At 51.2% G+C, this 14522-nt stretch overlaps 8 protein-coding genes across 8 annotated transcripts; 5 read left to right on the top strand and 3 right to left on the bottom strand.

Annotated features, from left to right (window-relative positions):
- Positions 1 to 369, bottom strand: LDBPK_292490 (kinesin, putative; the record flags this gene model as incomplete). The annotated part of the gene is made up of 1 exon (XM_003862619.1): positions 1 to 369. A coding segment is annotated over one exon (369 nt), but the record flags the coding sequence as incomplete, so codon positions are not given.
- A 487-nt stretch (positions 370 to 856) lies between these two features.
- On the bottom strand, positions 857 to 1012 carry LDBPK_292480 (60S ribosomal protein L39, putative; the record flags this gene model as incomplete). Its single annotated transcript, XM_003862618.1, has 1 exon — positions 857 to 1012. One exon carries the CDS (start codon positions 1010 to 1012, stop codon positions 857 to 859), a length of 156 nt encoding a protein of 51 aa, XP_003862666.1.
- A 922-nt stretch (positions 1013 to 1934) lies between these two features.
- LDBPK_292470 (aspartyl aminopeptidase, putative) lies at positions 1935 to 3296 on the bottom strand (the record flags this gene model as incomplete). Its single annotated transcript, XM_003862617.1, has 1 exon — positions 1935 to 3296. One exon carries the CDS (start codon positions 3294 to 3296, stop codon positions 1935 to 1937), a length of 1362 nt encoding a protein of 453 aa, XP_003862665.1.
- Positions 3297 to 4827: 1531 nt separating this feature from the next.
- On the top strand, positions 4828 to 5448 carry LDBPK_292460 (hypothetical protein, conserved; the record flags this gene model as incomplete). The annotated part of the gene is made up of 1 exon (XM_003862616.1): positions 4828 to 5448. One exon carries the CDS (start codon positions 4828 to 4830, stop codon positions 5446 to 5448), a length of 621 nt encoding a protein of 206 aa, XP_003862664.1.
- A 396-nt stretch (positions 5449 to 5844) lies between these two features.
- On the top strand, positions 5845 to 6399 carry LDBPK_292450 (hypothetical protein, conserved; the record flags this gene model as incomplete). The annotated part of the gene is made up of 1 exon (XM_003862615.1): positions 5845 to 6399. The coding sequence occupies one exon, from the start codon at positions 5845 to 5847 to the stop codon at positions 6397 to 6399; it is 555 nt and encodes a 184-aa protein (XP_003862663.1).
- A 400-nt stretch (positions 6400 to 6799) lies between these two features.
- On the top strand, positions 6800 to 7906 carry LDBPK_292440 (hypothetical protein, conserved; the record flags this gene model as incomplete). The annotated part of the gene is made up of 1 exon (XM_003862614.1): positions 6800 to 7906. The coding sequence occupies one exon, from the start codon at positions 6800 to 6802 to the stop codon at positions 7904 to 7906; it is 1107 nt and encodes a 368-aa protein (XP_003862662.1).
- A 586-nt stretch (positions 7907 to 8492) lies between these two features.
- LDBPK_292430 (mitogen activated protein kinase, putative) lies at positions 8493 to 9611 on the top strand (the record flags this gene model as incomplete). Its single annotated transcript, XM_003862613.1, has 1 exon — positions 8493 to 9611. The coding sequence occupies one exon, from the start codon at positions 8493 to 8495 to the stop codon at positions 9609 to 9611; it is 1119 nt and encodes a 372-aa protein (XP_003862661.1).
- A 2479-nt stretch (positions 9612 to 12090) lies between these two features.
- On the top strand, positions 12091 to 12894 carry LDBPK_292420 (enoyl-CoA hydratase/isomerase-like protein; the record flags this gene model as incomplete). Its single annotated transcript, XM_003862612.1, has 1 exon — positions 12091 to 12894. One exon carries the CDS (start codon positions 12091 to 12093, stop codon positions 12892 to 12894), a length of 804 nt encoding a protein of 267 aa, XP_003862660.1.
- Positions 12895 to 14522: the final 1628 nt, after the last annotated feature.

Raw genomic sequence — 14522 nt, 5'->3', positions numbered from 1 at the left:
CGCCTCGTCGAACAGGCACCGCACAAAACGCGGCGCCACCCCCGCGCGCTCCTCGCACCCCATGTCCCCGAGCAGGCTGTACGTCTTTCCGCTCCCCGTCTGCCCGTACGCAAACAGGCACACGTTGAACCCCTTGTATGCCTCCCTCAGCATCGGCCGCCCGATAGCCTCGAACACCTCCGCCTGGCCGCCACTGAACACATGGTCGAAGTGGTACACACGCTTCGTCCTTTGCTCGTCATCCACGACGACATCACCGCCCTCGGCACCGCGCACTACAATTTTACCACTTCTCTGGTCCCCTTTTCCCAAAGGGCGGACACGAACAGACACCTGCACGCGCGACGTAGGGTCGGCTACAACGCTCATGTCCTGTTTGAGATACTTTGTCTATTTCTTACAAATGATAACAGGTAGTAGCTGTCGTTTCTTCCCCACCGAGGGGAATAATCTTGGGTACCAGAAATGCTGCAGAGGCACCGCTGTTTTGAAACAAGAGAAAGGGATTTTATAGCGATACGAAAATGGAGAGCAGAACAACAGACACAGTCCTGAAGGACATTTTTCCGCTACTTTCTACGCAGTCGGAATGCAAGCTGTGGCCGGTGTAGGCGAAAAGCACGCAATGTGCCGCATCTGCCTTTTTCTCCTCGAAAGACGTCATTTTCCTTTATTGCAACCGCAGTGGGAGGAGACGGCTTTACCATAAGTGGGAAAGCTGCAAAGGTGTTTCGAAAATAGAAAGCTTTGTAGGCTTCCTTGGTAGAGAATTGCTTTGCTTCGTTTTAAATAGAGCCAATTACATGGCGCGAACTAATGAAAATAAAAGTACATTCGCTCCTGGAGGTAATAAACCTTAGTAGTTCAGCTTCGTGCGGCGCCAATGGCGGCGCTTCTCGTTCCACTTGATGCGGTTGCCAGTACGCAGACGAATCCAGTAGGGAACCGGCTTGTTCTGGTTCATCTTCTTTGCGTACTTCTTCTTCACGGCGAGAGGCTTGAAGCGGCCCATTTTGTTGAACTTCTAGGAACTGTGATTGTGGGGTTGGCAGTGTTAAGTTTGAGTTGGTTACATGTGAGCATTGTGTGGGGGCGTTTGTTGAATTCGAAGAAAGTGCGTTACGTTGCAAAGAAGCATAAAGATGAGTGGAGAGAGTAAGCGAGTGCAAAATAGTAAGTCACCAGCAGCACGCTCAAACAGCGACGGGCGAACCGCTCAAGATGAGCAGAGAAATGCTGCGCCTGTAACTTATAGTTCACCAGTTGCTGTTGCCTCATTCAGAAAGGGTCGTCTCACATAAAATAAGCACCTCTCGCTATATTGGAAACCCCCGTCACGTAAAATTGAGGCCTTTGGACTCAAAAACGTGGTGACGGTGCAGCGATCCCCCTCCGCTGTACTCGGCAGGCTTACTTCAGCTATCTTTGGTCACGAATCTGTAGCGTCATGACAGTGGCTGCGCATCATCAGCGCGTGAATCTGAAAATTTGTTTGGAGAGAAGCAATGGAAACCCGCCGAAAAGACCAAAGAACAACAAGGGGGGAAAGAAAGATAGTAAAAAATGCCTCAACAGCTTTTCCGAACGTCAAAAGGAAAACCTGTCACTGCACACACATTTTCCGGCATTCAACCAGTTTTCTCAAGTAAAAGTGAGCCAGAATCGCAAAAGAGAAAGAGAGTGAAGATGAATGAAAAGGGCCGCAGTAGCAACATTTCAGCGGTATCTACCGCTTTAGAAGCTGTCGAGCCTCGCCACAGGTAAGCAGAAGTTGACAGCTTCGCAAGCAGTCAGTATGTTCTCGTCAAAGAGAGAAAGTCATTCACTAAACTCAAAGCCGGGACCTAGCACTTTGTCATCACTACATGAAGAAAGATGAATGTGTTAGAGAGTCGAGAAAGCTGATTCGACGATTTGGCAGCGTTTGTGGCCAACTACTCATGTGGGCTTTGGTAATTGACAAAAAAGGATTCAATCAGCTTCGTCAGGTAGTAGACATCAACAGTACCACACATCTCCCGGATACTGTGCATGCTGATCATGGGGTTGCCAATATCAGCAGTTTTTATACCGGACAGAGAAGACAGAATGGGCCCGATGGTGGATCCGCAGGGAGAGTCATTTCGCACCACAAACTCTTGGATGGGTATGTCAGCCTTCTTCGCCATATCCTTCACTACGGCTGCTGTCAATCCGTTGGTCGCATAACGGACGTTTGCATTGTATTTGATAACAGGTCCTCCATGGAGAGCTGGTCGGTGAGCATTTTCGTGTTTGTCAGCGTAGTTCGGGTGGCATCCATGTGCGCCATCGACAGAGAGAAGAAACGAATTGGCGACCAACGTTGCACGAAGGGTTTTGTTGCTTACAATGTGCTCAATAACATCAGGAACCAGTGAGCCGGCAGCACCTTGGGATGAGCTGGAACCACACTCTTCGTGATCGAACAAACACACCATCCGCATCATCGTATCATTTTCCAAAGAGCCAGCCTCGACAATCGCCTTCACAGCACAATAGCACGAGATCAGATTGTCGAGGCGCGGCGAGAAGATAAACTCATCATGAATACCTCCAATCACTGCTGGTTGGGTGTCAATCACACTCAAATCGAAATCGACAATTTCATCCGCGCTGCATCCAGCAACGCTCGCGATCGCCTTCATCAAGGAAACACAGTGATTCGGATTCGACGCGTCCTTGTCGTCACACTCCGCAATCTTCGCGGCTATCTGCGTAGATATAATAGGGATCAGATGAGACTCCTTGTTGGGCGAAAACGCTTCGCGATCCTTGGCAGAGGTCAAATGAATAGCGAGATTTGGGATACGCATTATTGGTTTGTCGATCTTGATGATTTTCTGCTCCAGGCGTTCTCGTGAAATCATAACGCGGCCGGCAACCGTCAAATCACGATCAAACCACGAGTGCCACAGGCCGCCACCGTAGCACTGCACTGCAACGCGCTGGTAATCAGCAGCGGTTGATTTTGTGCGTGGCTTCAGCAGAAAATTGGGGGAATCCGTGTGCGCGCCAACAATCTTTACACCGTTCATCGGGTCAAATTTTCCTCCGACTGAAAACGCAATGATGCTGGTGCCATTGCGCATCAAGTAGTACTTGCCCCCGGGAGTTATTTCTGGCCAAGCCTTTTCCTCATGAAGCTGCGTGTACCCGGCGCCCTTCAGCATTTCGGCAACTGTTTGCACAACGTGAAACGGAGTGATGGCTTGGTTCATAAAGTTGACAAATTCCTTTGCCATCTGCACAACGTACTCAGACATAATGGTCGCCATTTTGTCACTACGAGAAAAACAGACTGCGGGGAGAGTTGCGGGGAAAAAAAATCTGCTACGGGGCGCAGCGGGACGGGGCAAACGAAATGCAACAGGAGCAAATGAGAGATAGTGTGAAGGAAGCACAAAGAGAATTACTAATTAAGTCTATACGCATAGGACTGGGGAGTACAGATTTTTAAAAGGCTCAGCTGCATATATATATATATATATATATATATATATATGTGTGTGTGTGTGTGTGCGTGAGTAACTAGCAGACAACCGGTGAGACTGTGCGCCTTCGTCACAGTGCGCCAACGTCTCATTCATAGGGGTAAGGATGTCAGAAGAACTCACTTTGAACACACTGCTGTGTGGATGGTATATTTTTCTTGACGTCACGAACAAGGTTCCGTAGCTACCACGAGCAAGCAGCAGGCCTGCCTCACTCTGGATGATGGTATTTCCTTTCGCATTTTGTTCACGGGTGAGGAGCATTCTGCTCAGCCGAAAATTGCCGAACAGATGAGCTGAGATGAAGGAAAGCCACGCTGATTAGCATGGCAAGCCCCTCACAACTCTTGAACTTGGAACTACAAAGACCGCTCTGATAAGAACACAGCTACAAGGTCTCACAGCGGAAGCTGTCAACAGGTATCAACGGCTGGAGTTACAGGCGTGACATCCGTCTTTCTGCGCTCAAAACAGAAAGGCTTTCCACGGAGGTGCCTGGTCGTGACCTTCAAAGTTGCTATCCACTTTTGTCAACAATGTATGGTTCTCTTCACTAGTATTCCACTATTTTCGTCGGCGAAGAGTTCTTTTGATGAAAATGGAAAAGCGGCTGACAGAACCCGCCACTGCGCGCATCAGAAGCTGGACCCGCATAAAAGCTTTTGTCCACTCTTGTTCCTGCTGTTCTCAAGGCGATAAACTTGCTTCCCAGTTGATCATGCAACAGACGGGGGGGGCACATAGGTCTTTTGTGTCACGTTGAAGTATACTGCGAACACTGTTGAACAGACTTGCGTTCCCATCAGTACTACCCCCCCCCAGCTCGCGTATGCATTCTCTTAACACCTGCCCTGTTTACGATTGCGAAAACTGCGGACTAGCAAGAAGCAGAAGTTCTTGCACCTCCTTTGCGTTGTGCAGCTTCTCATTTCAAAAGTGAATGAGGAGGCGAGTGAGGTAGCAGGAAGGCCTTGACTTTCTTGATACAAACTTTTTGATTGATGCTCTTGATGACAGTGTGGACCCTCTCCCTTTACTTGAGGTGATGCTCCCGTGCAGCTCCCCTCGGAAAAAGTGGCACAGGCAGTGGCAGCTGCTACCATGCGCTGCACAGATACTGCTTTGCCACGGTACGGCAGCAGGGCTTTGAGGCGCTCGTTACACGCTGACTCTGGCCTGCGGTGAGAGAGCTCCTCGCCTCTGTTCAGTGCCGAAATCCTTCTTTCCCCAGCTGTGGTGCCGCTTGCACTTATTAGTACTCTCTGTTATTTCATCCTCATCTTTTTTTGTCAGCAACAATGCACATTCATTATCAATGAAATCTCTTTTTCATCCGTCCCTGGTGGCCCTCGGGCCCGTTTTTGCGATTCCTTTGAAGCAACAGAAGATTGATGAAGTTGTCCGCGTCGATCATGCAGGTGAGGTGGCCGCTGTTCGTATTGCGAGGCACCAGCTTGAGTGGATGTCGCCACTGGACGATGCGTTCCCAATCACGCAAGAAATCCTGGCCGACGAACTTGTCCACCAGCGAGTGATGTCTGAGCTTGCCAAGCAGCACGGTGTGCGGACCACTTCGCTTGATCCCCTTTTCAAACTCGGAGCATTTGCCTTGGGTGCTGGGACGGCAGCGCTAGGCAAGGGTGCGATGATGTGCTGCCATGCAGCTGTTGAAACTACCATTTTCAACCACTATAACGATCAGCTCCGCGAGCTCGAGGTGCTCGAGGACAGGTGCTCCGATATTAAAGAGAGCGAAGCCGAGAAGGAGGCCTGGGCGGATGTTAAAAGCTACATTGTGAAGTTTAGAGATGAGGAGAAGCATCACCAAGAGCTAGGGGAGCAGAACGGTGCTGATCAAGCCCCTGCCTATCCGCTTCTCTACAATGGCATACGACTTGCGTGCAAAATTGGCGTTGCGTGCGCCAAGCGTATCTGAGCTGCTCATCGAGCTTGCTCGAACTCTTACCCTTCGAGTGTCATTTCCAACGTCTTCAAGTGCAACAACAGAAACAAAGCGAAAGGAAAGACGCGATTGTTTAGTCTTGTAAACTAGGTCAAACGACTATCCTCGAAAGCGTATCTAGCTGACGAGACGAAAGCAACGAGAACGGCAATAATGGGCTCGATATATGATTGCGATTGATGAGGTGAGGCCCGGAGAAAAGAAACTGATGACTGCATGTACTTCTGACTACTGGTTATGCTGCTTGTGCTTCCCGCCGCACTTTGCGTGCGCATTACTCTTCTGTGCCGCCATCCGTTCACCTTTTTCTTCACCCAAAGCTGAAAACAACCTGATATCGAGCCCCCTCTTCCTTTTTCTTTGTCTGCAATGGAGCTTTCGCAATGTGCCGCGCAAGCGATCTCAAAGTTCACCGACGACTTGGTGAGCATTGATCGTAAGTGTGATGAAGAGGCAACTGCCCTGCGCCTCGAGTACCGCAGCAAGATGGAGCCTCTCCTGATGGAGCGCCGTGAGCTTCTCAAGGGTGTCACCAACTTTTGGTCCGGTGTGCTATCGTCTCCTGAGACACCGATCGCAACGCTGCTGAACGGCACCATTGATCCTAAGATTATTCGCGCTGTCACAGATTTTCAAGTAGTGACCCGTATCAGCGAGAATAAGCTCTACCGGAAGATCATCTTTACCTTCCGTCAGAACATGTTTGTCGAGGAGGGCGAGGTCTCACGAGAGGTTGACACGGACATGAAAACGACCTCTCTGCATCCAGTCAAGTGGAAGTCTGGCACTGAGCGCGCGCGCACCGACTCGTTTTTTGCCTTCTTCACAGAGAACTTTTCTTCAGATCCAGAGGCTGTGATGGAGGTCACCGAGGCTCTCGACACCATTTATCAGGACCCGTTCCTGGCGGTCGAGGCGGACTAAACGCTGCGATACGGCACTAAACATCATGAGAGGAAGGTTAACGCAAGAAGGGTAAAAAACAAAAGGCGAGTTTTCCTCTTGCTGTCTCAGCGAGGATATGCTAAAAAGTCTGGAACCCTATCACCTTAGATGTTTGTAAGGCAACAAGTGTACAAGGAACTTGGCCGACAGCACTTTGTGAGCAGGTAGCGGTCAGCAGCTGCTCTTTATCACTTTGCCTTTCCCTGTATATAGGCTCGCTTAGCTTTTCATCTCAACTGTTGTATATGCTCTGCGCTTTTCAATTTTCTGTTGCTTCTCATTGAGCGAGGAAAAGAGAAAATAAATACATCTGCAAAGTGGAGAAGAGACGCTTTCATCTTTCCACTACATATTTCTAAACGCACCCCAGTTAGCAACGATGAATCTTCAGCAAACTACGCGCAGCGTCCAGGACCTGCTTTACACACTTGGTACATCACTGGAGAGGTTCAGGGGTGCGAATGGCTTGCATCATCTGGTAACCACAGGAAAATTATCCCTTCTGTCGCTTTTTGGCGTGTTCGAGCGCACTAGAGATGAAGAATATGAGAAGCGCTCCGCGGCTGTAAACGAGACTCGCCGCTGTTTACTGCAGCTTGTCGACGATTTCGAAGGAATTACTGAGTCGACCGAGAAGTTGGCGCGGAAAATCGACGGGCTGCTGGGCACACTGGAGCAGTTTCATCGCTGCTGTGACATGGAAGTCGACGGTCGCGCCAATGCCGGCGACTCAGATGCCCCGCAAGTGGGACAATATTTTCGGCAGATTCGCGAGGCCAGCAGTCAGTTAAAACGGTTTCTTGATGACTTCAGCGCCTCGAAAACCACGTGTGTGGATGTGACACGCACCGCCATAAAGGAGATCGAGAAAGTGAACGCAGACACGTCGTGCAATGTCGCGGCTGCACTCACAGACTTCGACCGCCAGCGTCGTCGCCTTCAGATGAAGGAGAACGAAATGATGCACGCCATGTCTCGCGCCACGTCCAGGGAAGACCCGGCTGTACGGTACGCAGAACTCAACTGCGTGAAGGAATCGGAGGCGCTAGAGAGTCTTGGTCGGAAGTACATTGATTCTCTCGGAAATGCCATGACGGCAACTCATTTTGCTCTTGAACAGTCGTCGATGACCGGCTGGGCGTCGTCCAACGTCTTCTTTGTGCAGCTCGGTCAGCTTTTTAGTGAGCTCTCGGCAATTGGTAAAGCGATCGCAGCGAACCTGCTGTCCATAAAGAACTCGCAGAAAGTGTCTCATCAGTTGTCAGAGGAGAAACGTCGAATTTTGCGAGAGCAGAGAGCAGCAGCCGCTGCGGCAGGTGTGGCGACCAACATTGAGACAAATCTTTTTAATGGAGGTGCAGGTGTCTCATCAGGGGCGTCGTCTCTTCTTGCGGCTCCATCGCCAGCGGACCCATCTGCTAGGGTAAGCTTACCGACTGAAGGGCAGGGGCGAGGATCCGTGAATCTTGACGATTTGTTTCACTGAGGAAGGTCCTGAGAGTCATGACGCGACTCTGCCGCGTTTGTTGCTTATTGTTTTGTGTGCAGTCCCTGTGCTCTCCCTTAGTGTGTCTTTACTTACTCTTTACCCTATCGCTACGTGCTTGTTTGCTTCCCACTCGTTGCGAAAATGAAAACGCTCTGCTTGTCTGCCTTCTGATGCCGCGTGCGAAGCCATGGCCGTTCCCTAACATGAAGCGCTTGGAAAGGCTGCCCCTTTACTTCTATCTTTCACTGTATGTGCTCGAACGCAAGGTCCCTCTTGACTTTTCGGGGTGTTGATTGAGACGTTTGTGCTACTCTTTTTTTTTCTGCGCTTCGCGTGAGTCAGTCGGACAAGCGTTGAGGACGCAGACTGAACCTGCATATGGCGCGCAGTTCCGAGGAGAAACGACAGCTCCTCTCTTCACAACGCACGATTGTGTTGTTGCTTTATCGCTGCTTCTCTCAGAATTTCTTTTCTTCTCTCTCTCCCCCTAAAAATAAAAATGAAAACGGCTGCAAAATAAACAGGGTTTCTAATCACTGCATTCTCGACAAGAAGCAATCATAATAGCTTCATTTTAATAGCAATGAAGAATCGACCCGCTCTCGCACTGGATGCGGCAGTTGTGGAAAAGTTCCAGCAGGACTCGAAGTCTTATCAAATCAACAGCAACAACTCTCTGCAGTTCCGCGCCTTCCTCTTCAATGAGGCCGGCATGTACACAAAAGACGGCCGCGAGTTGCCGAGTACTGTGAAGAAGGACGACATTGACTACTCATCGAAGCGCAACGTCGGCGCTGGAGCGAGCGGCGACGTCTTTTTCGCGCGCCTCAAAAATGGCACATCGATTGCCTTGAAGCGTATTCCCATCTCTTCAAAGGCGCATAGAGACGAGGTGGACCGTGAGCTGCAGGTTTTCATGGCCCGCGGCGATTCTCCGTATGTGATGAACAACTACGGCGCCTTTTGGGATGCTGAGGACGACGCAATTGTGATCCCGATGGAGTGGATGCCGTACACAGTGAAGGACCTCGGACTGTTTTGGGGCGGGCTCAACGAGGCACTCCTGAAGGCAGTCTTCTTCCAGGTGGTGTCTGGCCTGGTTTACCTGCATGATGTGAAGCGTGTTCTGCACCGTGACCTGAAGCCGAGCAACCTGCTCATCAGCGAAACTGGCCACGTAAAGATTGCTGACTTTGGCGTGTCGAAGCTGATTCAAACGCTGGCTGTGTCGTCAACGTACGTTGGCACCATGTGCTTCATGGCCCCCGAGAGGTTGGAGCAAGGCATGTACGGTTTTAGCAGCGATGTCTGGTCACTGGGACTCACCATGATCGGTGCTGTCACCGGCAAGAACCCCTGGGCGCCGCCGGAGGAGATGAATCTCTACCAGCTGCTCGGTAAGATGGCCAACGGAAGCACACCGACGCTTCCCAAGTCCGGCGCGTTTTCCGACGATGTGAAAGACTTTGTGAAACAGTGCCTCGAGCGTGACCCGGACACCCGCCCAACGTGCGCAGAGCTGCTTCAGCACCGATTCTTCGATGGGGTAACCACCGAAAGTGCTGTGGCGATGGTCAAGATGGCAGTGGAGCAGATGACCCGCCTCATCAATAACAACGCACAGAAGGAGAAGGAAGTGACTCGATCACAGGAGTCTTTGGAGAAGGATGTAAAAGCCCAGCTTGATAAGATGGTGCTGTAGTGGCGGAGAGATTTAGCCTCTTCACTTCTGCCTTGTATCTGCTTTCCTCTTACAAGGAAAGGTGGTGTGCAGCGCTTTTCTTCAATGTTGGCTGCTTTTTATTTTCCACCTGCTTTCCTTTTTTTTCTTCGTTCTCTTTTGCATGGACTTGCCCTACTCCTAGGTTGTGTTCTAGTCTGCTATTTATGACTGTCGTCTTTTCATTATTTGTTGTTGTTCTTTACTACGAAGGGCCGCTGTGGCAATGCCATGTACAAGGCAGCAGGATTCACAAAGGTATGGCATACACTCTCTGCCACGTGTGTGCTCACATGAAGCGCACCTTTCTTCCAATTCTACTACTCAACCCTTCCGTGCTGTTTCTCGCGATACTGCCACACCCCACTGCGTGCGTGTGTGTAGGATACCGGAGTGAGATTTTTGCGCTTCTTCGCGGAGGTTGCTTTCGTTCTGCTTTACGTTTTTGTTTAATATTGGCGTGCTGGTTCCACCTTTCACTTCCCTCCCTGCCTACCCTTTCTATACCCTTGCGTGACTGGGGAGAGGAAAAGAGGAAGGAGATGACGTGCGCGAGTGTGCCTGTTGTTACAGCATGATGACGATGCGCTGTTTTGCCTTTTTCCCGGTGGTTTTGTTTCGGTTTTACCTTCTTCCCTTTTCTCTCGTTCTCTCACAAGCAGACCTTCGAGATTATACACACTCATGCCTCCCTTTTCCTTTTTGAGGCGTCGAAACACAGGAACACATGTACATACGAAGAAGAAAGGTGCGCTGTGCCAAGTTTCACGCACGGTGCGTTCGCCGGCGAATGATGTAGGCACACCACGCAGTATTGCTCTCTGCATCTTTGCTGCTATCCTTCTTTTGGTCGCTCCCCTTCCTTTCTCCTTCGCCTACGCCGGGCTCCTGGCTCAGTATGGGGCCGTCTCTGTGTACACTACAGCACATATCAAACAGATGACGGAAGACCGGGAGAAGAGCAAGGTTGGGAAACACATGATGTGAAGGCAGAAGCAGCACCAACAAAAAGAAACCCTACACGCACTCCTGCAAGCGCGTTTCTTGTAGGATGCCAAGGGAACACAAAAGGATGTGACCGCCGTACTCTCCTCCCCCTTTTTTGTGTTTTATGGAGCAGCGCAGCGAATGCGCGGCGAGGTCTTGCTGAGCCGGTGGTTTGAACCAGCTCACACTCTCTCCCCTTTCCTCTCCTCTCGTTCAGATTGGATGCATGAACCGGTCTCTTTTGTTTCTTCTGCTTTTCCCTCCCTCCCTCCGTTTCTCCCTTCATCTTCTTTCCCGTCCTCTCCCTGCCTGTTCTGGCGCGGCCCCTTTTCTCCCGTGCTTTGTCTTCCTCCCCTCCTCTCCGAAAGAGACAGTAACGAAAGAGAAAAAAAAAGGTGTCAAGGCCTTTGCACTTTCACTTCGTGGAACACGTGTCTCCTCTCTCTCTCTTGCTCTTTTTCCCCCCTTTTGGCCTCTCTTCTCTTTGGGTCTCCTCCTCTTCTCCTTTGCCCCCCCCCCTCCCCCTTCCACTTCATCACATAGAGACAAGCATATATATAAGGTTTTCTTCCCTTCGCTCTTTTCGCTCTATGGTATGTCTGTGTGCGTGTGCGTGTCTCTCTCGCTGTGCCTCTTACCCTATTCTCCGTTTGAATTTGGTTCTATTTGCGTAGCTGTTTCGTTATTTTTCTTTCGTGGTTGTCGTTGTGCGTCGATGGACGTGTCTGTCTATGCCTGTGTGTTTTCGCTTTTGTTTTGTTCTTATTTCGCTCCGCATAGCTCAGAGAGCACAACATCCAACATGCAAGAGACACACACACACACACGCATAATGTGAGCAAATCCCTTCTTCCTCATCGCCTCACCCCCCTCCCACCCTGCGCATCGTTCTGTTTCCCGACCCTCCACTGTGAGTTGCTGGCCGCAAGCGTGCGCGCAATTGAAGGGAAGAGAGGATGTGGACCCACACCCTGTACCTGCGGGAACCTTGTTTTCCCCTCGCAGGTTGCCTTCGCCCAACGGAGATGACCTTGACCTCAGCGAAGAGGTCAATAGGGCCTGCGCTCCATACGGTCCTGTCACACGTGCTCCACTTTCGTGCGGTGCTTGCATCTGTGAGCCCACGCACGCCCAACGGGACGTCTCCACCCTTCTACATCCATCTTCACCCCCTGCGTCTTCTCGCTGCTGTTGTACTCACTCGATTTCTTGTTTGCGCTTCTCTGTCCCTTTTCTCTCTTTAGCACCTGCCGTTGGCACGCTTGCTCTTCTCCCCCTCGATTCTCTAGTCCTTCTCTTTTCTTTTGCCCACCCTATCTCACTTCTTAACTTCCACACCTACCGAAGGCTGACGCACGCGCGAAGCTGCTTTTTCAGCAAGTCCACGCAAGTCTGCTTCAGCTCCCTCCGCTCCCTCCTCCGCACTCCGCGAAGCTTAATCGAGTGTCTTTCACTTCCTCATCCCCCCCCGGTGATGTTCCGCTACTCCCACCTGATTCGCTGCGCCGCGCAGCCTGTGGTAAAGGCGTGCCAGGTCGGCCCTGTGGTTACGTTAACTATCAACCGCCCCACCCAGCTTAATGCCCTCAACAGGGCCGTGTCGGAGAGCCTCATGGAAAACTTGGAAAAGTACGACAAGGACCCCTCGTGCTCCGCGTTCATCATCACAGGCGAGGGTCGCGCATTCGTCGCGGGGGCTGATATTAAGTCTATGAAGGATCGCACCTTTTCCGAGGGCGTCCTGTCAAACGACTTCCAAGCATTGACCCGCATCCGTACCATCGGCAAGCCGATCATTGCGGCGGTCAATGGTTTCGCTCTCGGCGGTGGGTGTGAGCTGGCCATGTCCTGCGACATCATTGTCGCAAGCGAAGAGGCGAAGTTTGGACAGCCTGAGATTAAGCTGGCGACCATTCCAGGACTGGGCGGCACGCAGCGTCTGACGCGCATGATTGGCAAGGCTCGTGCGATGGAGTGGGTTCTCTTGGGCAACACGTACACGGCGGCGGAAGCGGAGCGCGCGGGGATTGTGTCGCGCGTGGTGAAACACGAGGAGCTGATGCCGACGGCCATGTTCATGGCGGAGAAGATTGCAAGCTACAGCCAGATTGCCGTGAAGCTGGCCAAAATGGCTGTAAACGAGTCGCAGGAGACGTTGCTCGCGGCTGGTTTGGCGTACGAGTCTATGGTTTTCAACTCCACCTTCTCTACTCACGACAGAAAGGAGGGCATGACCGCGTTTGTGGAGAAGCGCGCACCTCAGTTTCAAAACAAGTGAAGTGCTTCCCCGTTTTACGCTCGTGTACACTCTATCCTCCTTGCTTCCTTCAGGTAGATTCGGGTGAGGGCGGCAAGCGTGCCCAACTTCACTTTCCTCGGGGGTAGCGAACAGAGCGGTGAGCGAGGGGGTTCGTCAATGGAAATGAGAAAAAGAAAAGAGAGAATCCATCAGGGTGTGCAGCAGACAAGGAGACGGTAGGGACTTTGGACGCTCAACATTCCCCTCTTTGTTGGCGCCGCCTCACAGAGATGAGCAGTGGGAGAAACGCATCAGGAGAATGTGAGCGTTTAATCGAGCCGCTCCCCTGCCTGCTTCCTTGCTGCTGCTTTCTTTATTGCTATTTTTTGTTTTCGTTGTTGCTGTGCTATCCCTTCGCGTGTTGGATGTGTCGCTCAGCTCCTTCTCCTTTGGCCTTTTGTTCTGCTTTGTGGTTTCTCTGTTTGGTGCGCCGCCTTTTTACCCAAAATGTTTACGTTGTTTTTCGCTGCCTTTTGTTTTCACCGCACTCGCCATCCCCCACTCCGCAGTAAAGGGTGTCTCTCATCCCTCTTGTTTTTTTTTTTGATTGATGTGCTGGGACTGTCTTGTTTGCTGCGATCTTCTGACTTCGATTTGTTACTTCACTGTTTGAGCCGATTAAATCCAATCTCACTCACCTGCACACATACTCTCCTCTTGCTCGCTCACCGAGCGTGATGTCTTGCTGTTTTGGTTTGTAGTTGCGTGTGAAAAAAAAAGAAAAGAGGAATAGGAGGGGCAGAGGGTGACGTACCTTGACTACTGCCTGCATGTGCGCTTACGCCTGTCTCTCAGGGTCTCTTTCTGACCGGGGCAAGCTACGTGTACCTCTTCCCTCCCCATGCTCAAGAATGTTTATCCCCAAACCTCTTATGCACCCCCTCCCATATTGCGCAAAACACATTCTCCAAGACGCATTTGTTTCTATCTGTGCTTGTCTCTCTTCTGTTGCACACACTGAGAAGGGAGAGGTGCCAAACAGACGTGAAAGGGGCACAGGGAGAGGCGCGGGATGAAGTTTGGGAGTACGGAAGAAGAGAGGGCATACATGTACACGCTGCCTTCCTCCCACCTCCCTATTTCATCACGTCATCTGCTTGTGCGTTTAGTGTAGCATCACAGTGATTCCCACCAGGAAGCCCACTCCACCCTCCCCTGCTCCTCCTCCTTTGTGCCGCGCTGCGCGGCTGCTCCTTTCACTTCTCACAAGTGGCACCCTTTTTCGCTCTGCGCTCTCACACGGATACTCATTTTTTTTTCTGTTCTGTTTGCGTACTTTGTTAGCGAAACAAACAACATAGAAAGTGCCGGTCGTGGCGGTGATGTCTATCCATGGCTTCCCCCGTGTCCCGACCCCGACTCCCTTTCTCTCTTTTCGTACGCCTTTTCGTTGCGTTTCCCTTTTCCTCCTGCACACGTTCGAACGTTCTCTATCTGTTTTTGTCGTTTGCTGTTTTACCCCTTCTCACCTCGCTTCCTTTCCTCTATTCTCCTCCCCCTCTCACCTGATTTCGCAACCCGATGTTTTCTCTTGCCTGCTCTCTCGCTTCGCATACCATTGCCCTAAAGGGCTTTTCGTTTTTTCTCTCTCGATGACTCAAGCACCC

This window comes from Leishmania donovani, chromosome 29, assembly GCF_000227135.1.
Source record: "Leishmania donovani BPK282A1 complete genome, chromosome 29".
NCBI lineage: Eukaryota > Euglenozoa > Kinetoplastea > Trypanosomatida > Trypanosomatidae > Leishmania > Leishmania donovani.
Note: the sequence above shows the minus strand (reverse complement) of the source record. Positions and strands in the feature narration are given on the sequence as shown.